This window comes from Callithrix jacchus, chromosome 8 (assembly GCF_049354715.1).
Source record: "Callithrix jacchus isolate 240 chromosome 8, calJac240_pri, whole genome shotgun sequence".
NCBI classification, from domain to species: Eukaryota; Metazoa; Chordata; class Mammalia; order Primates; family Cebidae; genus Callithrix; species Callithrix jacchus.
In genome coordinates, this window is record NC_133509.1 from 25,632,116 (window position 1) to 25,650,391 (window position 18,276).

Here is an 18,276-nt window from a genome sequence, read left to right on the forward strand (position 1 = left end):
GAAAAACACAGGACCTGACTCATAAGCTGACTCATAAGTTAATGATCAATAAAAAGCAGTAAGCTTCCAAGTGTTTAGCTACTTACATCTTTCTCATTTACATGAGTCTCAAGGTGGCTGCAGATGAGGAAACTCTGAGGTACAGACACTCTGAGATAACTAAGGTGGGGCTAGAGTTCTGCGGCATGAGCAGGCATGAGCCTTGACATCATTAAGGCAGCAAGAACAGGAGCCTGCCTTCCAATGTCTACCTGGCGAGTTAGAGCCTCTCTGAAGTTAATAAGGGTAGGAGGGCGTGGCAGGGGACACCTTTAATACATCAAGTAGAAGGATGCCCAGATAGGAGTACACAATGTTCCCATGCAGTCAAACACACTCTTCCCTTCAGGACTCCATTCTGAAATAGATCATTTGCTTTATCACAGCTCCGAGGAGCTTGCTGCTGTATGTCACTGCAGGAGTCAATTCCCTGGAAGAGTGAGCCTGTATTTCTAAGCTGGAAAGTTAAAGAAGTGCCTGGATCTCTTGATTGCTGAGACAAAGATTTCCTCTTAATGGCAATCCCTCTCACTGTTCCATGGTAATCGGGTAACTGAAAAAAGAAGCATGCTCAAGGACACCACTATTTGCATTGAGAAAGCTCTATGTTAAAGTATGAACAGCATTTCCAATAAAACATGAAAAGATTTACATTGTATCTATAAAATTTAAGTCTTTGCTACAATAAATGCTAGATTTCTCCTAAGCCTAAAAAGGTAAGGAATGTCATCATCAATCTGTACATTCTCTTTGCAGCATAATCCTGGAGACTCTGATGTTTAAATTGGACAGTCATAGATGTGAATTTCCTGGTCATCTCCCACAGACACAATTTTTGAGCCATTTCCATTGTATTTTACTCCCCAGACCTGTAAATTAAAAAAAGTTTAGAAAATGCCATCATTCTTTATGTTTACAAAACAGATATCCTTATTGTTGTTCTGAATCTAAAGAAACAGAGATGAGGATGTCCTTGTACTTTTTAAATCAGTGGAAATGGAGGCTTAACCAAGCACCTTCCCTTTTTGCTATTTAATTAACATTCTTTTCCCTTCCCATACACCCCCCCCCAAAAAAAATCATTTTAAAATACAGTCCTAACCAAGATTATCTACAACCCTTTAAAGAGTCGGAATCCTGAGGTGACCTAACGCCAGGAAGACGGAAACCATAGGAGACTAACATTTATACTTCAGGGAAGAAACAGGCCCTGCAACTACCCCTGAGGCCACTGCCTACAGGGAAATTCACAAACTCTGCTCCTCTACTGACCCGTGTCTGCCCCCCACGGTCAGCAATTCTCACTCTGTTATTAGTGGCCTGTGGAGCCTGCCTGTCCCCAGGAGCTGGACAACAAGATTTTTATTTGCTGTGTGCTGAATTAACAGATTCACACCTCCTTCCCAGACAATTGATGTGGCTGGACTTTCTCTAACCAGAAATAACTTCCTGGTTATTAGGAGGTGATTCTGGTGGTTAGCCTGTCACCTTAGCCTGAGGTGGGTGCCTAGCTCTGACTTCAGTGTTGTGACTGGGCGGCATGATGTCTTGCACTGGAAACTGAAATATCACCACAATGACCCACACATACAAAGCAACAGCTAGCCAGGACTTAATCCCTGAGGAAGATGTTACATCCAGGAGTGAAATATCAAGATTCAACCTCCTCAGTTTTGTTAGAAACAATTTAAGATGAAAAGTAAAAAAGCCTAAACAATGTTAGTTAACTTTAAGACCCATTTCCAAGAGAAGAAATCTATAGGACCATCTAAAAATATTTAAAACATATTAGAAGTCAATTTTACACTGCCATGGACATTTTATTTTTTAAGCTTAGTTCCCCAAGACTTCCCAGTTGTTAGGACCAGCAGCCTTGGCCTCACCTGGGAGCTTGTTAGAAACACAGAATTTGAGGCTGGGCACGGTGGCTCACGCCAGTAATCCCAGCACTTTGGGAGGTGGAGGTGGGTGGATAACCTGAGGTCTGGAGTTTGAGACCTGCCTGGCCAACATGGCAAAACCTGTCTCTACTAAAAATACAAAAATTAGTGAGACGTGGTGGTGCACACCTGTAATCCCAGCTACATGGGAGGCCAAGGCAGGAGAATCACTTGAATCCAGGAGGCAGAAGTTACAGTGAGCCGAGATCATGCCACTGCGCTCCAGCCTGGGCATCAGAGTGAGATTCCATCTCAAAAAAAAGAAAAAAAAAGAAATGCCCCAGGCCCTATGTCAGACTAACCAAAGTAGCATCTGCATTTGAACCAAGTTCCCAGGGGATACAAGCACACATGAATACCTTTACTATTTCACATATTCTCTTCGGCAAAGATAAAGACTCCGTGAGTACACTTTCCGTTTAAAGACTGAAGCAAGTTACCAATATCACTAAAGCCAAAAAAAAAGTGCAAGAATATCCAGCTTCTACTATATTGAAAAAAAAAATCGCATCACTTCTTCGGACAGTTCCCCAAATGGCAAGTGATGACTGTTTAAGCAATGGAATCTCCTGAAGAGGAAGGTCCTTGCCGAGCCTGCCAGGAGAGGGCCCGAGACGTGCCCCAGACACCAGCTGCGGCAATTTCCAAAGGAGGCATTGAAGGACTGTGGGGCTAACATCATGTTTTCTGGCCCACGTGGGGATATGCCTCGTGAGTTTCTAGGCTGACAGCACATCACAGCCTCTGCACCCCAGACTGCACAGGAACTCTGGCTACAGGGATGTCCGAGCAGACAGAGCAGTGCAGGCCCAGGCATCTACTGGTCTCCACAGCTGGAGCAACAAGGTTAGGAAAAGAAAAGCTCTTTGGTAGGATGGTCAGACAGCACCAGCAATCTAAAGATGAAGTAATAATGCCGTACCTGATCCTGGTGATCAAAGAAGGTGTGAACACAAGTCCTTGTTCCAACATCCCAAACTTTCACACTTTTGTCAGATGAACTATTTTAAAAAATGAACAATAGTATCAGAAAACAGTTTCCAGACAGGTTTGAAGTTGGAAGGACTTCAACCAAAAATCCTTTGATGACTCACATTCTTCTAACTTCAGACCCCCAACCCCTGCACCTCGGTACAGGAAATGGCCAGGCATCGGCATCACTGGGTGGCTTGCCTTCCTCACAGGGTAGCCATTTTCCTGAACTTCTGATCTGCCTGGCCCTTGTATTAACTGTTCTCCAGGAGTCTCAGACACAGCTACCTATTTCCAGATGGGACGGAGGCCTGTTATGAAAACCAAGGCTCTCAGGAGGCCTCTAGAGCACTGTGCAATGCCTTCGAGTTGTCCACCTCCTGCTTTCCAGCTTCACCATCCCAGGCCTGACCGACACTGGGATCTATGAACAACATTTGACAAACAGATTTACATATTTTAAATTACCATTGGGACACAAGTCTACCTTAGAGTAACTCTGGTAGAGGCCTCAATTTATAATGAAAAAACTAAGCGTTTAACTGTTTAAAAGAATTCCTTGTTGACTTTTGCTCTAGCTAAGGTCAACTAACGTCACTAAATACAAATTTTAAAAACTGTAGCAAACAAAGGCTACCTGAATAAAGGGTGAAACATCTTTAAATGTTAAGGCAATCTATACAGGAAGGCTGCCCTCATCTTCCCAGCATTTTAGAAACTGCTAAGAATCATTAAGTACCTGGAAACAAAGTGAGTGTCATCAGGACAAAACGCAACGTTCAGCACCCAGGAAGCATGGCCACTTAGTGTGCCGGCCAAATTGGCATGTTGTCTGAAATGGCAAAGGATCAAACAAAGTTGAGATGTTCATTTCTAGAGTATAATCACTGAAGTGGAAAGTACATTATTAACTCCTCCCATAAACTGGACCAAATGTGCTATCCTTATAATGACCACGAATACTCTATCAAAAATTCCCCTTTCAATGAAGTACCATCATGCATTAGAGAGGCAAATTTTCACAGCAGCATTAACCCGTACTGTATTGATGCCACCAAGAGCCAAGGATAAAACTTTAATAAAATCCTTTGAGCTAAAGCTCAAAATGAACAAAGAAGCACACTATAGGGACTTGGCAAGCCAACCCCTAAGATGAGGAAACTGCGACCCAACAGGCAAGGAAGCCATCTCAGGAGAGGGGCAGGCTCGGCCTCCTGCCTGCACCAGCAGCCCTTCCACGTGGGGCTGGCGCTACCAGTCCAAGGAAAGCGTCAAGATGTATCCATCACGACAGATGTGGCTCCAAGAGACCATTTTAACCTAATCAAGAAAAAGTCAGGTCTAATTACTACAGCCATTTTCATTTTTTAAATAAAAATGAAACCTAATCACCTCTGGCAGGAGAAACACCCTAGGGCTTAACTGAGGTCAGCAATTTTACCCCTGAACACAGATCTTGGCTGAGTGGAGCAGACCTCAGTTAGGGACCGGGAGGCAGTCTCAGTGGGATACAGTGGGGCCCATGAGAGGGCAGAAAGTCCTGGGCCTTAGTAAAAAGATCAGTAGTTACTAGGGGCTCAAGGCAGGAGGAGGGGATGATATGGTAGAGCATGGGGTTTTTAGGGCAGTGAAATTATTCCATGTGGCACTGGAATTAGTGGTGGCTACGTCATTTACATTTGTCAAAACTCATAGAATGTACCACACAAAGAGGAAACCCTAATGTAAACTATGGACTTTAATGAACAATAATACATCAATATTGGGTGAAAAAACTAGTCTTGGGTCTTCATTCAGTACCACCTCCTTGGGCAAATCACCTCAGCCTGGGTTTCTCATGTGCAAAACTGGGACACTAATCTGTGTTGCCACCTCACTAGTTGCGGGGAGGATCAATACAACAGTGGCAATGGAAGTAATAAAGTCACAAACTAAGGAACTGCTGCATTTATACTGCCTCTGCTACTGCCAGGCAAGTACAACTCTCCAGCTGTATCTTCCCCTCTCGGCTGTAGCACCTTCCTTCAGCTCTCATTCCAAAAGCTGCAGTTCGAATTCTATGTCTAGCTGATAACCTTTTGCCATAAAAAGCTGCATTTTAACCAGAAGTGGGCTAGAAGGAGCTGCATTCCTACTCTGTGGTTTAAAGCCCCAAGCAACTCTCACAGGCCCCCGAAAGGACGCACACGGATGGTCGGGGTTGCAGTACGTGCAGGAGGAGGAGGACTGGGCACTCATGTCTGGGGCTGGAGTAGGACATGTGCGTGCAGTAGCTTAGAATGCCCTGCTGAGGGAGAAATGAGCCAGAGGCACCCCTGCAGGGAGAGCAGACCACAGCACCAAGACATAGCATCAAGAACACAGATTGAACACATTACAGGGGATACCTCAGAGAGGTGGGGCGCGGAATAGGAGCCAGGGCTAAAAATAACGGGGGAAAACAAGAAAGGGACCTACAGAGGTTTACAATGATGGCTGTGAATCAAAGAGGATGATTAACTTGCTTCTATACTTGCAGTCAAGGGCCAAAACCAAAACGCTCCCATCTAGACATGTAGCGGGGCAGCTTATAAACTGCTCCCTAACTAGGGCAGAGGTGTGAATGCTAGAACAGCCCTATCCTTGAAAATGGATGCTCTAATTTTTTCTTGTCACCAGGGGCCAGCTACAACCCATGGCTCCATTTCCTCATCTGTGTATTACTTACCTGTCCCAAAGAAATCAGTAAGCTCACAAAAATCAGGCTGCCTGAGAAAAAGTAGCAAGTACCTGATCCTACCCATGCACATCCTCCTCTAAGCAGCCCTTGAGGGCACACACTAAAAATGGGCACTGAATGGGGGAGGACCGTCTGGGGAGTCAAAGTGTCCGATGTGACTTGGGCACAGGTCTTGACAAGGGCTCCTCCCTAGGGCTCCTTGTAACAATAAGGAGACAAGATGGGCATCAACAGTAAGTGAGATCCCTTTAATCTTGACAGGTAACTTACACATCATAGATCTTGATGTAGCCGTCATCTGAAGCAGTGACAAGGAGCTGGGAGTCCGGGGAAAAGGTCAAGGAGCGAATGGGCATGGCATGGCCTGAAATTCATAAAGGCCCTTGTTAATCTGGTGAACCACTGTCTCCTCACTCAACTTCTCACAGAGAATGCCCCTTTTAACAATCATGAGCCACTGAGTTGAACTGCCTAGGTGCTTTAGGCAGAAAGGTGAGAGTTCTGACTGGGCCTTTCCTCCTAATGTTCTCAAAATATCCACATAACCCCAGTCTCTCCTCCTGGAGCCATTTCTCCTCAGTTCCCTTCGCTGCCCTCAGCATGCACTGCTTTAAAGAGCTTCTCTATTATAATATGGCCACAGAAGGAAATATACATCGTTCCTGACATGTAAGGTTGAACAAATTAAGAAGTTCTTTCCCTACCAAATCCTTTATTATAGGGTAAAGGATAAACTATAGCAATGTGAGGAGATAATACATTCACTTGATCAGAATTCAAAACAGCGTAAAAGTACATGTAATAAGGTCTCCCTCCGACCCTGCCCCTGTTCCTTAGCTACCCAGTCTTCCTTTCCAGAGGCCACCAGTGTGGACAGTGGGTACAGTACTTTCAACCATCTTCAAATTATCAACAAAAAGTTGTTTCCAATCACAAGTTCATCAGAATCCAAAATGACAGAAATGAGACATTCATATAGCAAATATATATTAATACATACAAATGTATAATGTGATATATTATGATATAATAAATAAAAAGTAAGTCTGCTCACCCGAACAAGCATTTAACACTGTTACGAGAACTGGTAAGTCTATGTCAGATCTACAGTGACAGGCCAGGTATGGTGGCTCGTGTCTGTAATCCCAGCACTTTGGGAGGCCAAAGAGGGAGGATCTCTTGAAGCCAGGAGTTAGAGACCAGTCTGGGAAATACAGCAAGACCCCATCTGTACCAAAAATTTAAAAACTAGACAGGCACGCTGGTGTGCACCTGTAGTCCCAGCTACCCGGAAGGCTGAGGAGGGACAATCCCTTGAGCCCAAGAATTCAAGGCTACAGTGAGCTATGATCATGCCACTGCACTCCAGCCTGGGAGTGAGACCCTGTCTCTAAAAGGAAAAACAAAACAAACAAACAGAAATGACAGTGACAAGACTAAAACCTGGAGGCATTTCAGTTTTCCAACTGAGAGTGATATTTTGTAAGTCCAATGCCCATTTGCCATTTAATGGCATTTTAATGAAAGAATAATGATTCCTTTGTGATTTGATAACCCAGTTTGTAAAAATAAGATGATGAGACATACCTTCCAGTGTATGCAGAAGTTTTCCAGTTGCAATATCAAAAATATTGATGATTCCATCAATGGCTCCACTGGCTAGGTATTTCCCATCAGGACTCTGTTCAGAGAACACAGGGAAAAATCAGCACTTTCAGACTCCATGTTGTTAAGCTAACCCTACCAAACACATCCAAACCTCCTGCTGGCTACACATCTAACTGGTTACCTGGCAAACCACACCAGAGAGACAGCAGCTGCCTGACCAGACCAAGGCAGAAGCTGTGCCAAGGACTGCAGCAGGCTGGAAGGGTAAACTAAAAGAATCAGAAGGAGAAAAGAGAGCAATGTTTCCTTACATATGCAATACTAAGAATGAATTTTCCTCTCGTGTCCAAAGAATATTCCTTTTTCCCACTTTCCACACCAAAAATGTTCACTTTCCCAACATGAGTTCCTGTGGCCAGATACTGGGAATCAGGAGAAAAGGCCAAAGTCCAGGCATCCACTGAACAGAAAAAAGAAGGACAAAAATACAGTGAGAAAAGATTTGGCCTTAATTTTAAAAACTGAAGTTTCACCAAAGACACATCTTTTTAAATTGGAGTAGCAGTGTCCTGATTCAGAAAATTATGTTATAAAGATGCTAATTCTTTTATCAAGTTTAAATTTAGTTTAAGGGTTTCTGAAAATTTTAATAAAAATAGGACAATACCAAGTATTAGCAAGGATGTGGAGAAACCAGAACCTTCATACACCACTGGGAACATGAAATGGCACAGCCACTTTGAAAACCAGTTTGACAGTTTCTTAAGTGAAAACAAATACTTACCATAACACCCAGCGATGCTACTCCTAGGTACCACCCCAAAGAAATGCAAACTTATGTCCACACAAAGACTGGCACACTCATGGCCTTTGCTTCCCCTACTTCCTCACTTCTCCAGGATTCGGGATTGTCTCTCTTCTCCTTTTCTCTTCCTGTGTTGTGGTTCAGATTCCCAAGCATATTTTCAAGATAGGTAGAAACCAAGTGTCCATTTTCCCTACATTCATTAGACCCAAACTCATCCAAGGAGTTTCACCTTCAGATGAATTTAGCTGCTGTCGACAGCAATGCTTGCTTTTGTTACGGGACCATTAACCTGTTGGCTGTTTAATGGCCTGGTCTAGTTTTATGTGGAGTCCTATCCAAAAAGAAAATAAATCAAACTTTCAGACTCCATTCTTCTATCTTTATTTTTTTGAGATGGAGTCTTACTCTTAGCCCAGGCTGGAGTGCAGTGGCATGATCTCGAGTTCAAGCGATTCTCCTGCCTCAGCCTCCCAAGTAGCTGTAACTACAGGTGCACACCACTACGCCCAGCTAATTTTTTGTAGTTTTTAGTAAAGATGGGGCTTCACCATGTTGGCCAGGCTGATCTTGAACTCCTGACCTCAAGTGATCCAACTGCCTCAGCCTCCCAAAGTGCTGGGATTAAAGGCATGAGCCACCGCACCTGGCCTCTTCTATCTTTTTCTTTCATAAGAGTAACTTTTAAAATGTTGCCACACTTGGAGAAGATCCAGTAAAAGGTACTGTTTATCAGGGAAAGTGAGCTGGCTATATATACCATCCTTTTACTTGGTACCATTCCAGCACTTCGGCTGCCTTTGGCCCAGGACTGCAACCAGCATGCAATGACACCAGCATTATGAGCCCTGGGAAAGCTTAGTGCCCAAGATGAAAAGGTAGAAACAGTTCTACCTCTTCCTCTTTTCTTAAGACCATGCTTATATATTAGAGTCTTAATAGACTTTGCAGGATAGTTTGGGGACCCACGTCCTCTGTAAGTAATGTAAGCAGGGTAAGTGCACATATAAAGACAAGCATCTCGGGAGTCAGAGTGCATCTGGGTAGCTTCTTCCAAATACATATCCCACACCATGTATTCCGAACACTATGATTCGGTGGATCCAAAATATGGACTGAGCGTGCATATTCTTAAAAAAGGCCCAGTGGTAAGAATTACAGACAAGAAATATTGCTTCTGTGGGAAAATGCACTCAGTTTCGAGACAACCCAGCCTCTGGGACCATCACTCTTTCCAATACAGAAACAGTCTAGAGTGGCTACTGAGTATAAGTGGTGGGAGGCGAAGCCATCCAGGGCACCAATCAAGGGAACTGTCTTCATGGAACACCTAAGCAGTTCTATCATCAACCCACAAAGGGCTGTGCCAGAGAGATGCCAGGCTATCTGCAACCTCTAGCAGTTACCACCCATTCTGGCACAACAGGTTGTGCTGGTGAATGCTGTGCAGCCATTTACTTATAAATAACCCTGAAATGTCTTGCTGTTCCACATTAATCAGCCTATGACATCATCAACTTCCGTCATCTCAGATGATGTTTATCAAGGCTGCTGGACAAGATTATGCTGTTCTGCAGTACTTAAAACAAAATCGATGTTTCTCAGAAGTTTCATACACATCACATACCATGAATCACACCCTTTAACCAAATTTAGTAGGGGTGAGTATGACACAGATCTATAAGGACCCCGTGCTTTACATTCTAGGCTTCCATAAGGCAGTGAACGGAGCAGTTCAGAATATGGCAAACAGAGAATCTCTGGAAAATACAAAATACAGGTCAACAACCCCAAACCAGCAGTTTTAAAATCCAAAAAGCTCTAGAAACCACAGGCTTTTCCATAGGTTTACTACCAAAAGTCATTTGGCAGCAAAACTTAAGCTGAAGTGACATAAGGCTATTTATAGCCTTTATTTATCTCACGCAGTGTGAACACTCATGTTCAGCTGCAGAGGCATTAGTGTTTCATTAGAGTGCCGTTTCCAGCCCCCAGAATTGTAGGTCATATACAGTTCGCACACCCATTATCACCCCTCTCAACTCTAAAAAATTCTGAGCTGTAAAACACATCTATTATCCCTAAAGATTCTGGAAAAGAAATCATGAACCTTTATGATCTCCCCTAAAAGTAAAACTCTTACCAGGTCCTGCATCTATGGACTTTATCTGTTTGCCATTTTCCAAGTCCCAAAGACGAATATGAGCATCAAGAGAACTGGATGCAGCAATGGGCAGGGTATGGCTGATGTCCACAGACACCACTCCCAGCTGATGTCCCTCCAGACTCCACTGTAGGTCCAGCCTCTCATCACGCCTTCAACAGGGGACAGAGAAATGGATTTCTTCACACAGAACACACTTTACCTGGCATCTGAAATTCTGGGCTCCTGTGACTATGTAATACCAATGGTCTATGAAATACAGAATCAGAGAAGAATCAATGAGCTACAGAACACCAAATGCTGTCAGGTTTTAAACGTAGGGCTAAGATTTTTCTTTTTTAACTTTAAGGCTTTAATATGGAGTAACAGGAAAACAAGGGGGAAAAATAAGCTGCTATTTTATAACACCATATTGCTATTGCTTTCTTGCCTAGAAAAAAGTATTTCCCAGACTGCAGCTGGAGACTGAAGCAAAACCGCAGCCCCAATTTTCCGAGGCTGTGCGTGTTAGGGGAGAGGCACTCACCATTTCCAGACCTTTACCAGGTCATCCAGGGAGCCTGTGACCACTGTCTCAGAGTTTTCCTTCTTGTTTGTCCCCCAAGCAACTGACCAAATGGCATCATCATGAGCTAGAATGCAAAGTGCTTCATTGATAAAGTCTTCATGCATACGACTTCCAAATTTAACGTGATAAAATGAAGCTGAAATACTGTTCAACAATTGTGAGGTAACTTTTATTTGTATTTGCTTTACTATTTTACAAAGTGCTTTCCTATACAGCTTGTATTGAAATGTTGGTGCCACATGTGAAAAATGGAGTTTCTGAAGAAGCTACTTGCCCTAAATCTCATGTTTATCAGGCAGGAAGGCAGTACTTTGGACTCCAAACCCAGTGTTCTTTCTTTTAGCATGCTATCTGGCATACAGGAGTCCAGAATGGCTATCACTTGGCTGAAACAAGTAAAACCACTGGGGAACACCCCCTCCTACCAAGAAAATACCTAAACTCAGTAACAGATACACCTAAAGATCTTTGGAAACAAGCAGGCAGTTCAACTCTAAACAGTATATAGTCTAAAAGAAAATACCTTCTGTAGCCTCCATCTATGAAGTTGCCTTTCCCCACAAGTATCTTTGTTACGGTTAATGGGCCAATTATTACAGCAATCCTATGAAATAGGTACTATTAATATCCTTATTTTACAGACAAGGAATGAGAGGTGCTAGGATTCGAATCCAATCTCTATTAATTAAAGTCTGCCTTAAATCTAAGTCTGTAAGCTGCACGTTTGGCAGGCCATGCTGTTGTATGTGCAGACCCAGCGTGGATGTAAAAATATGACAAATGCACACTGAGGCTTTACCCTGCCTGGCAACACTCCCCCAGCCACACCTTCCCAATGAATAGAAAGGCATCAAACTTAAACAGCTGTATATTACACACAGCGCTGTGGCTTCCACTTAAACCCCGCCTACCTCAAGCCTGCTAACTTGCCACCTGGATGGCATAATGGCATATAAAACTGTTCATCATATATAGCTGAAGGCCGTTATCGAGGCTACAGTGAAGAAATGAGACGTGTGAGTAGCCCATACATAAACGTGACTCCTTTTCGGGTACCAAGCTCTGTACCACGGTCAGCTACAATCCCAGCCTGGACTCTGACCTGCCGCCTGCTCTGCCATCCCCACCACTGCCACCGCTGCACAGCTCCCAGCCCTCCCAGTGCTCTCAGTGGCCTCAAGAGAAATTCATCTCACTATGATAGGCTTCCCTTTCGTTCAGGGTCAAAGCAAGTTCTGAGTTCAGGAACAGGCTCCGGTTCGCCTCCCCGGATGGGCTGGCACTAACAGAGTTTTGGGGCTCAAAGCATTTCCTTCTTCCACCTCAGCAGCTGGGAAGCTCGGTCAGGTCTTCTCAGGTGGGAAAATTTTCCTCCGCCTGGAATTCTCCAACCTATCACAATGACTGCTTTTTTTTTTTTAGTTGGTTGTTCAGATTTTTGTTGTCATTTGTTTTTAAGAGTACTTATTTTCAGCTGCCAATTCTTCTGCAAAGTGAGTATACTTGGAAACTACATGTCTGGTCATCTTGACAAAAATCTTAAAGAAACCAGGGACGACACAGTTTTTTTCCACAGATGACCTGCTTAACCAGGCAGGCTACTCACCTTGCTCTTGTTTGAAGAGAATGCCATACTGAAAAAGAACAGAAGCCACATTAAACCCATGGTCAGATTTCAGATGTCTCACATTGCCTCCTCCCCGAGCAGACAGAGGCACTACAGTGTCAGTTACTTCCTCTGCCGTCACTCCGGCCACCCTACAAGCTCCTTGATTTCCACTCAGGCAAGATTTGCATAGTCATTATCAGAAACAAATTCTTTTTTTTTTTTTTTTCAGAAACAAATTATTAAACCAACGGTTACTCTCCCCCTTCCTACTACCCACAGTCACCCAACAGAGACAAATAAATTATGTTTTCTTTTTCTGCTCTGATCACCAAGGAAGCTCAGAGTCCAGTTCACAGCTAAGTTTTGCAGAATAGCCTATTTACTTTGCCCCAATCTTATTACAAAGATATGTTTCTCCTGTTCTATCTCCTATCCTAATCTTTTTTGTTTTTTGTTTTGAACAACATCTTTTTCTTTTTTTTTGAGACGGAGTCTCGCCCAGGCTGCAGTGCAGTGGCGTGATTTCAGCTCACTGCAACCTCTGCCTCTCAGGGTCAAGCATTTCTCAGCCTCAGCCTCCCAAGTAGCTGGGGTTACAGGTACCAGACATCACACCCAGATAATTTTTGTATTTTTTTTAGTAGAGACGGGGCTTCACCATCTTGGCAGGCTGGTCTTGAACTCCTGACCTCGTGATCCACCCGCCTCGGCCTCCCAAAGTGCTGGGATTACAGGTGTGAGCCACCACACCCAGCCTGTACCTCTCTTAAGCTTCTTCTATTACTCACTGAACTGTAGTCAAGACTTAGATGAACCAATTCTCCTCTTAGTGTTTGCATTTTAGTAGTCCCACCTAACACTGTGGTGACTAGTTACCCAGGGTCATCCAGCTCTTCAGGAGCAGAGCAAGAACGAGATGCTGGTTTCTTGACTACACACCAAGAAAACCTACTGGACTTGAACTTGGCAAAGAGACCAACGGACGTTCTTCCCTTCAACACAGGCCTTACCTGGTTGGTCATTTCCTTAACCAAGGATCGAGGGCAAAAGGCCAGACAGCTCTGTGGAAACAACACCGGGATTTCAGTAAGGGGGTGGCATCAGGATACAGGGCCTATAGGAAGTTCCCCTTGACCAAGAAAATAAGGCAACGCCTTATTATGAAGTTGTTCTGACACTCTTCTGTGGGTCAGTACCAGGAACCCCCTTCACCATCCCTACCAGGTGGTATGACCTTCTTTCCTTCCTCTGAACCTAGGGACTCAATTAGCACCTACTCCTATCCCATGGTTTCTTCACCTCAAATGTCACTGCAGAAAGTGACCAGTCTCTGTCCCTTGCTGCTCTTTAGAGAGAAAAAAAAAACACAGTTCCTTTTAATAACAAATATTATTTATTCAAAACAAACATGGGGGAATCCAAAGATGGCAAAGTTCTTACTTTACATGCAAAAATCTCAACCAAAAATGACTTTAGAAGCCAAAAGGCAGGTAAATAAGGGCAAAGGCTGGAGGGAGACACGTGTCAAGAGATAGTGACAATCCTGGCCAAAATGGTGAAACCCCATCTCTACTAAAAATACAAAAACTAGCTGGGCATGCTGGCGCACGCCTGCAGTCCCAGCTACTCAAGAAGCTGAGGCAGGGGAATCGCTTGAACCCAGGAGCCAGAAGTTGCAGTGAGCCGAGATCATGCCACTGCACTCCAGCCCAGGCAAAAGACCAAGACTCTGTCTCAAAAAAGAAAAAAAAAAAAAAAAAAAGAATAGATCTAATTTCTCAGGCTACATTAAGGGCTAAGGGTTCTTGTGTTTTGTGTGTGCCACAGACTCCCTTTAGCGGCCTTTTTTGTTTTTGAGATAGGGTTTTGCTTCATCACCCAGACTGGAGTGCGGTGGTGCAATCATGGTTCATTGCAGCTTCAACCTCCCATGCCAAGTATTCCTCCCACCTCAGACCCTGAGTGGCTGGGATGACAGGTGTGTGCCACCATGTCCGGTTATTTTCATTTTTTGTAGAGATGGGGTCTCCCCCTATGTTGCCTAGGCTGGTCTTGAACCCCTGAGCTCAAGAGATCCTCCTTTCTTGGCCTCCCAAAGTGCTGGGATTACAGGTGCAAGCCACCACACTTAGGCTCAGAATGTCTTTAAACACAGAAAATACACAGGAAATGAAACCAAGTACAGGAGATTCTCATTATTCACAACAATTATGTTCTATGACATCACTACAAACACTAAATTATCCAATAGAGAACCACTGTTCCTTGGGGAAACAGGTTTCTGAAAGCCTCTGGGCACATTTTTGTCAACCAGTCAATACATAATCATGTTTTATGTGTGTTTCTGTTTAAAGGCACTTACTGAATATACGTTAGCAATTCATTCATACTGATCTCATGGCTAAACAAAGCTTATGTAACACACGTTTTCGCCAAAAGACACATCGCAGCCTTCTTGAGCTTAGAAGCACTTCGGCACCATGGTTGGTGCGATCTCAAACGGTGGCATCGCCAACAAAAAGCACAAAGATTAGAAAAACGTGGCACCAAAGACAGCGAAAATGACATCTGCTTACAACATGAGAGCTGACAAGAAGGCAGTGCCACCTCATTAGACTTCAGCTGAGAACATGGGCATCAGGCGACTGAAATTTTTCACCCCATATGAAAAAGTGTCATGTCTTCCAAAGACCACAAAAGTGCTGCAAGTATTAATTTGGGGGCTACATATAAATTTTAGTAAGTAGGTGAATTCATAAATACAGAATCTACAAATAATGAGGATAGACTGTATGCTAAAATTGTATCAAAGTACAAAAACTAACATGTGCTTCTTTATTGACACATCGAGATCTAGAAGCAAATCTAGTAACTACCATAATTTCAAAGCTGTGATGAGCTTACACAGTATCATGTGAAAATATCTGTAATTTATATTCATAACGAAGTCACACTCTAATATTGTGATTTATGGCCTACATTCAGAGTGGAAGAAAATGCTAAATTTCAGTTGGAGGTTAGGAAACATAAAGATACAATTTTCATCTCATCCAAGTTCATGCCCCTCACTTCTACCCACTGGCAGTTTAAGGGATCATACAGTCAAGTGTCCAGGTTCTGGTTACTTTCTTTAAATTTGCCAGCCCAAAAAGCTGCCGAAGGTTTTTCAATAAGAGAAAATCAAACTAACAAATCATTTATAACTTATCCTTGCCTATGAAGATCTCAGATTGGTAGTTTTTTGTTTTGGGTTGAGTTTTGTAAAGACAGGGTCTCATTATGTTGCCCAGGCTGCTACTGAACTCCCGGCCCCAAGCAATCCTCTTGCCTTGGCCTTCCAAAGTGCTGGGATTACAGACAGGTTGGTAGAACTTTACTCATTTGTGACCCATGAACAGGGTTCTTTCTGTCCAGGGTAGAAAAGACAGGAAAGAGCTCAAGCCAGTTGGGGTAATGTGAATGGTATTCAACCTCTGCTTGCACACAGCCTTCTGCTTGCTGAAGCACATGCTTGTCCTCTTCCCCACCATTCTGGGCTTCACATTTAGCAATGGACAGAAAACAAAAAAAAAGGAGGAAGGCTTGCAGTAAGCCAAGCCAACTTCCAAAAAGCCAGGCTCCACAAGACAAGGGTGTCATTCTATCAAGGAGTGCACACTTGAGAATGTACAATGAATCCAGTCCTATTTGAAGCAATACACTGAGATTTAGCTCACTGAAACCGCATAAGCCCACTTACTAGTTACAGTAGTTCTACTTTAGCTGAGGTTTTGATTTCTACAGTTCCAGAGGTCAACCATAGTCTAGAAATAGGTGAGCATAGTTAAGATACTTTGAGAGAGACTACATTCACATAAATTGTATTACATTATATTGTCATAATTCTATTTTATTATTGTTGTTAATCTCTTACTGTGCCTAATTTATGAATTAAACTAAATATCATAGGTATGTATGTAACCTGTATAAGAAAAAACACAGTAGCAAAGACCTGGAACCAACCCAAATGCCCATCAATGACAGACTGGATAAAGAAAATGTGGCACATATACACCATGGAATACTATGCAGCCATAAAAAAAACCATGAGTTCGTGTCCTTTGCAGGGACATGGATGAAGCTGGAAACCATCATTCTCAGCAAACTGACACAAGAACAGAAAACCAATCACCGCATGGTCTCACTCATAAGTGGGTGTTGAACAATTTGAACACATGGACACAGGGAGGGGAATATCACAAACTGAGGCCTGTTGCAGGGTGGGGGATCTAGGGGAGGGATAGCAGGGGGTGGGGCGATTGCGGAGGGATAACGTTAGGAGAAATGCCTAATGTAGTGACCAGAGGATGGATGCAGCGAGCAACCATGGCATATGCATACCTATGTAACAATCCTGCACAATCTGCATGTGTACCCCAGAACTTAAAGTATAATAAAAAAGAAAGAAAGAAAGAAAAAACATAGTATAGATGCTCCTCAACTTACAATGGGGGTACTTCCCAATAAAGCTATGTAAAGCTGAAAAATTCTAAGTCAAACCACGGTAAGTCAGTCAGGGTCCTTCTGTATATATAGGGTTCTGTACTATCCGCGACTTCAGACATCCACTGGGGGTCTTGGAATGTACACCCCTCAGATAGGGGAACTACTATTTTCTTATGATCAGTTCCACTTTTCTAATAAGAATGGATACAAGCTATAGTATAGGCAACCAAGATACACTACCTCTTACTTCAGGGTCTTATGAAGGTCAGAACTAAGAGACTTTAGACCTCAGCCCTCTCTTGCCATCTTCTCTCTCTGGTACACTTTTCCCTAGTTTTCCCAGACAGAATTAATCACTGGCTCAGTGTTTCCAAGGAACACTGCAGATGCCTCTATGAAACTACTCGGGCAAGTCAACAGCCCACAGTATTGCAGGGTACTTGGATTAAAGCGAACCCAGCCTCTGTATGTACCTGTCGAGCACGCTACCTAAGAAGACAGCGTGGCCCACCACTGGGAAACTTCGACTCCAACAGTCCTCCCACCCACGGATAAATGATCTCCTCCGCAGAGACAGCAGCCCTAAGTTCGGTGCTGTCCAGAACATTCTCAGGACGCAAAAGGAGGCCACCTACGGGCCTCCCCCTCTCTGCTCAGGCCCCGTACAGAGGGGCAGCCAGGGCAAATGGGATCATGGAAGCCACCCTAGGGTCCCAGGGCCTGGAGCGTCCCTGAAAAGACCTGCTTACAGGCAGCCTCAGACCTAACCTTGCTCACCCATCCTCTGGCCCGGGCCGTCAGCGGCCCTAACGGCCACCATCCCCAACCGCCGCGGGCTCTAACTCACCACTGCACTGCCAAGATGCACGTCGGAAGCCGGGCTCCGCGCGACTCCGACGCGCAAAGATGAGCTCATGGAGGGGGCGGGGCATAGCGCCGGCCCCGCCCTCAAGGCGTGGAGCGTGTCTCAGCGCCCTCCGCCGTCCCTAGGCGGGGCGCAGGGCAGACACGGAGGAGGGTGGGCGGAGAGAGGAGGGAGGAAGCCACGCCCTGCTTCCAGAGGCGTGGTCACCTAACGCTCCCGGAAGCGCAGACGTTTAGCTTTTGACAAATGCAGAGTTAGGTGCTTGCTATGACGCCTAAGCTGGTCTGGAAATCTTGAGGTCAAGCGATCCTCTCACCTGGGCTCCCAAAGTGCTGGGATTATAGGCTTGTACTTTTGAGATTGGACTAAAGGTAATGACTTCTGTTTCATTTTGTACTTTTGAGATTGGACTAAAGGTAATGACTTCTGTTGCTAAAATAAATTAAGTGAAATCGAGCGTTGCCTTTCAAACTGCTAGTCATGACCCATTAGCGTGACAGAT

General features: G+C 44.1%; 1 protein-coding gene across 4 annotated transcripts; it reads right to left on the reverse strand.

The window, feature by feature from the left end:
• Nucleotides 1-625: 625 nt before the first annotated feature.
• SKIC8 (SKI8 subunit of superkiller complex) lies at nt 626-17,804 on the reverse strand. 4 transcript variants are annotated; one of them, XM_035259387.3, is made up of 11 exons: nt 17,757-17,804; nt 13,435-13,485; nt 12,422-12,449; nt 10,774-10,879; nt 10,227-10,399; nt 7,590-7,738; nt 7,258-7,351; nt 5,941-6,034; nt 3,691-3,783; nt 2,902-2,980; nt 626-908 (listed from the first exon to the last, which is right to left on the reverse strand). In XM_035259387.3, the coding sequence occupies exons 2-11, from the start codon at nt 13,444-13,446 to the stop codon at nt 819-821; spliced, it is 918 nt and encodes a 305-aa protein (XP_035115278.2). In that variant the 5' UTR covers nt 13,447-13,485; nt 17,757-17,804; the 3' UTR covers nt 626-818. The 4 variants fall into 4 exon arrangements, with proteins under 4 accessions (XP_035115278.2, XP_035115279.1, XP_008982473.1 ...); XM_035259388.3 differs by having other exon boundaries at nt 17,687-17,804; XM_008984225.4 differs by having other exon boundaries at nt 17,678-17,804.
• Between the last annotated feature and the right edge of the window lie 472 nt (nt 17,805-18,276).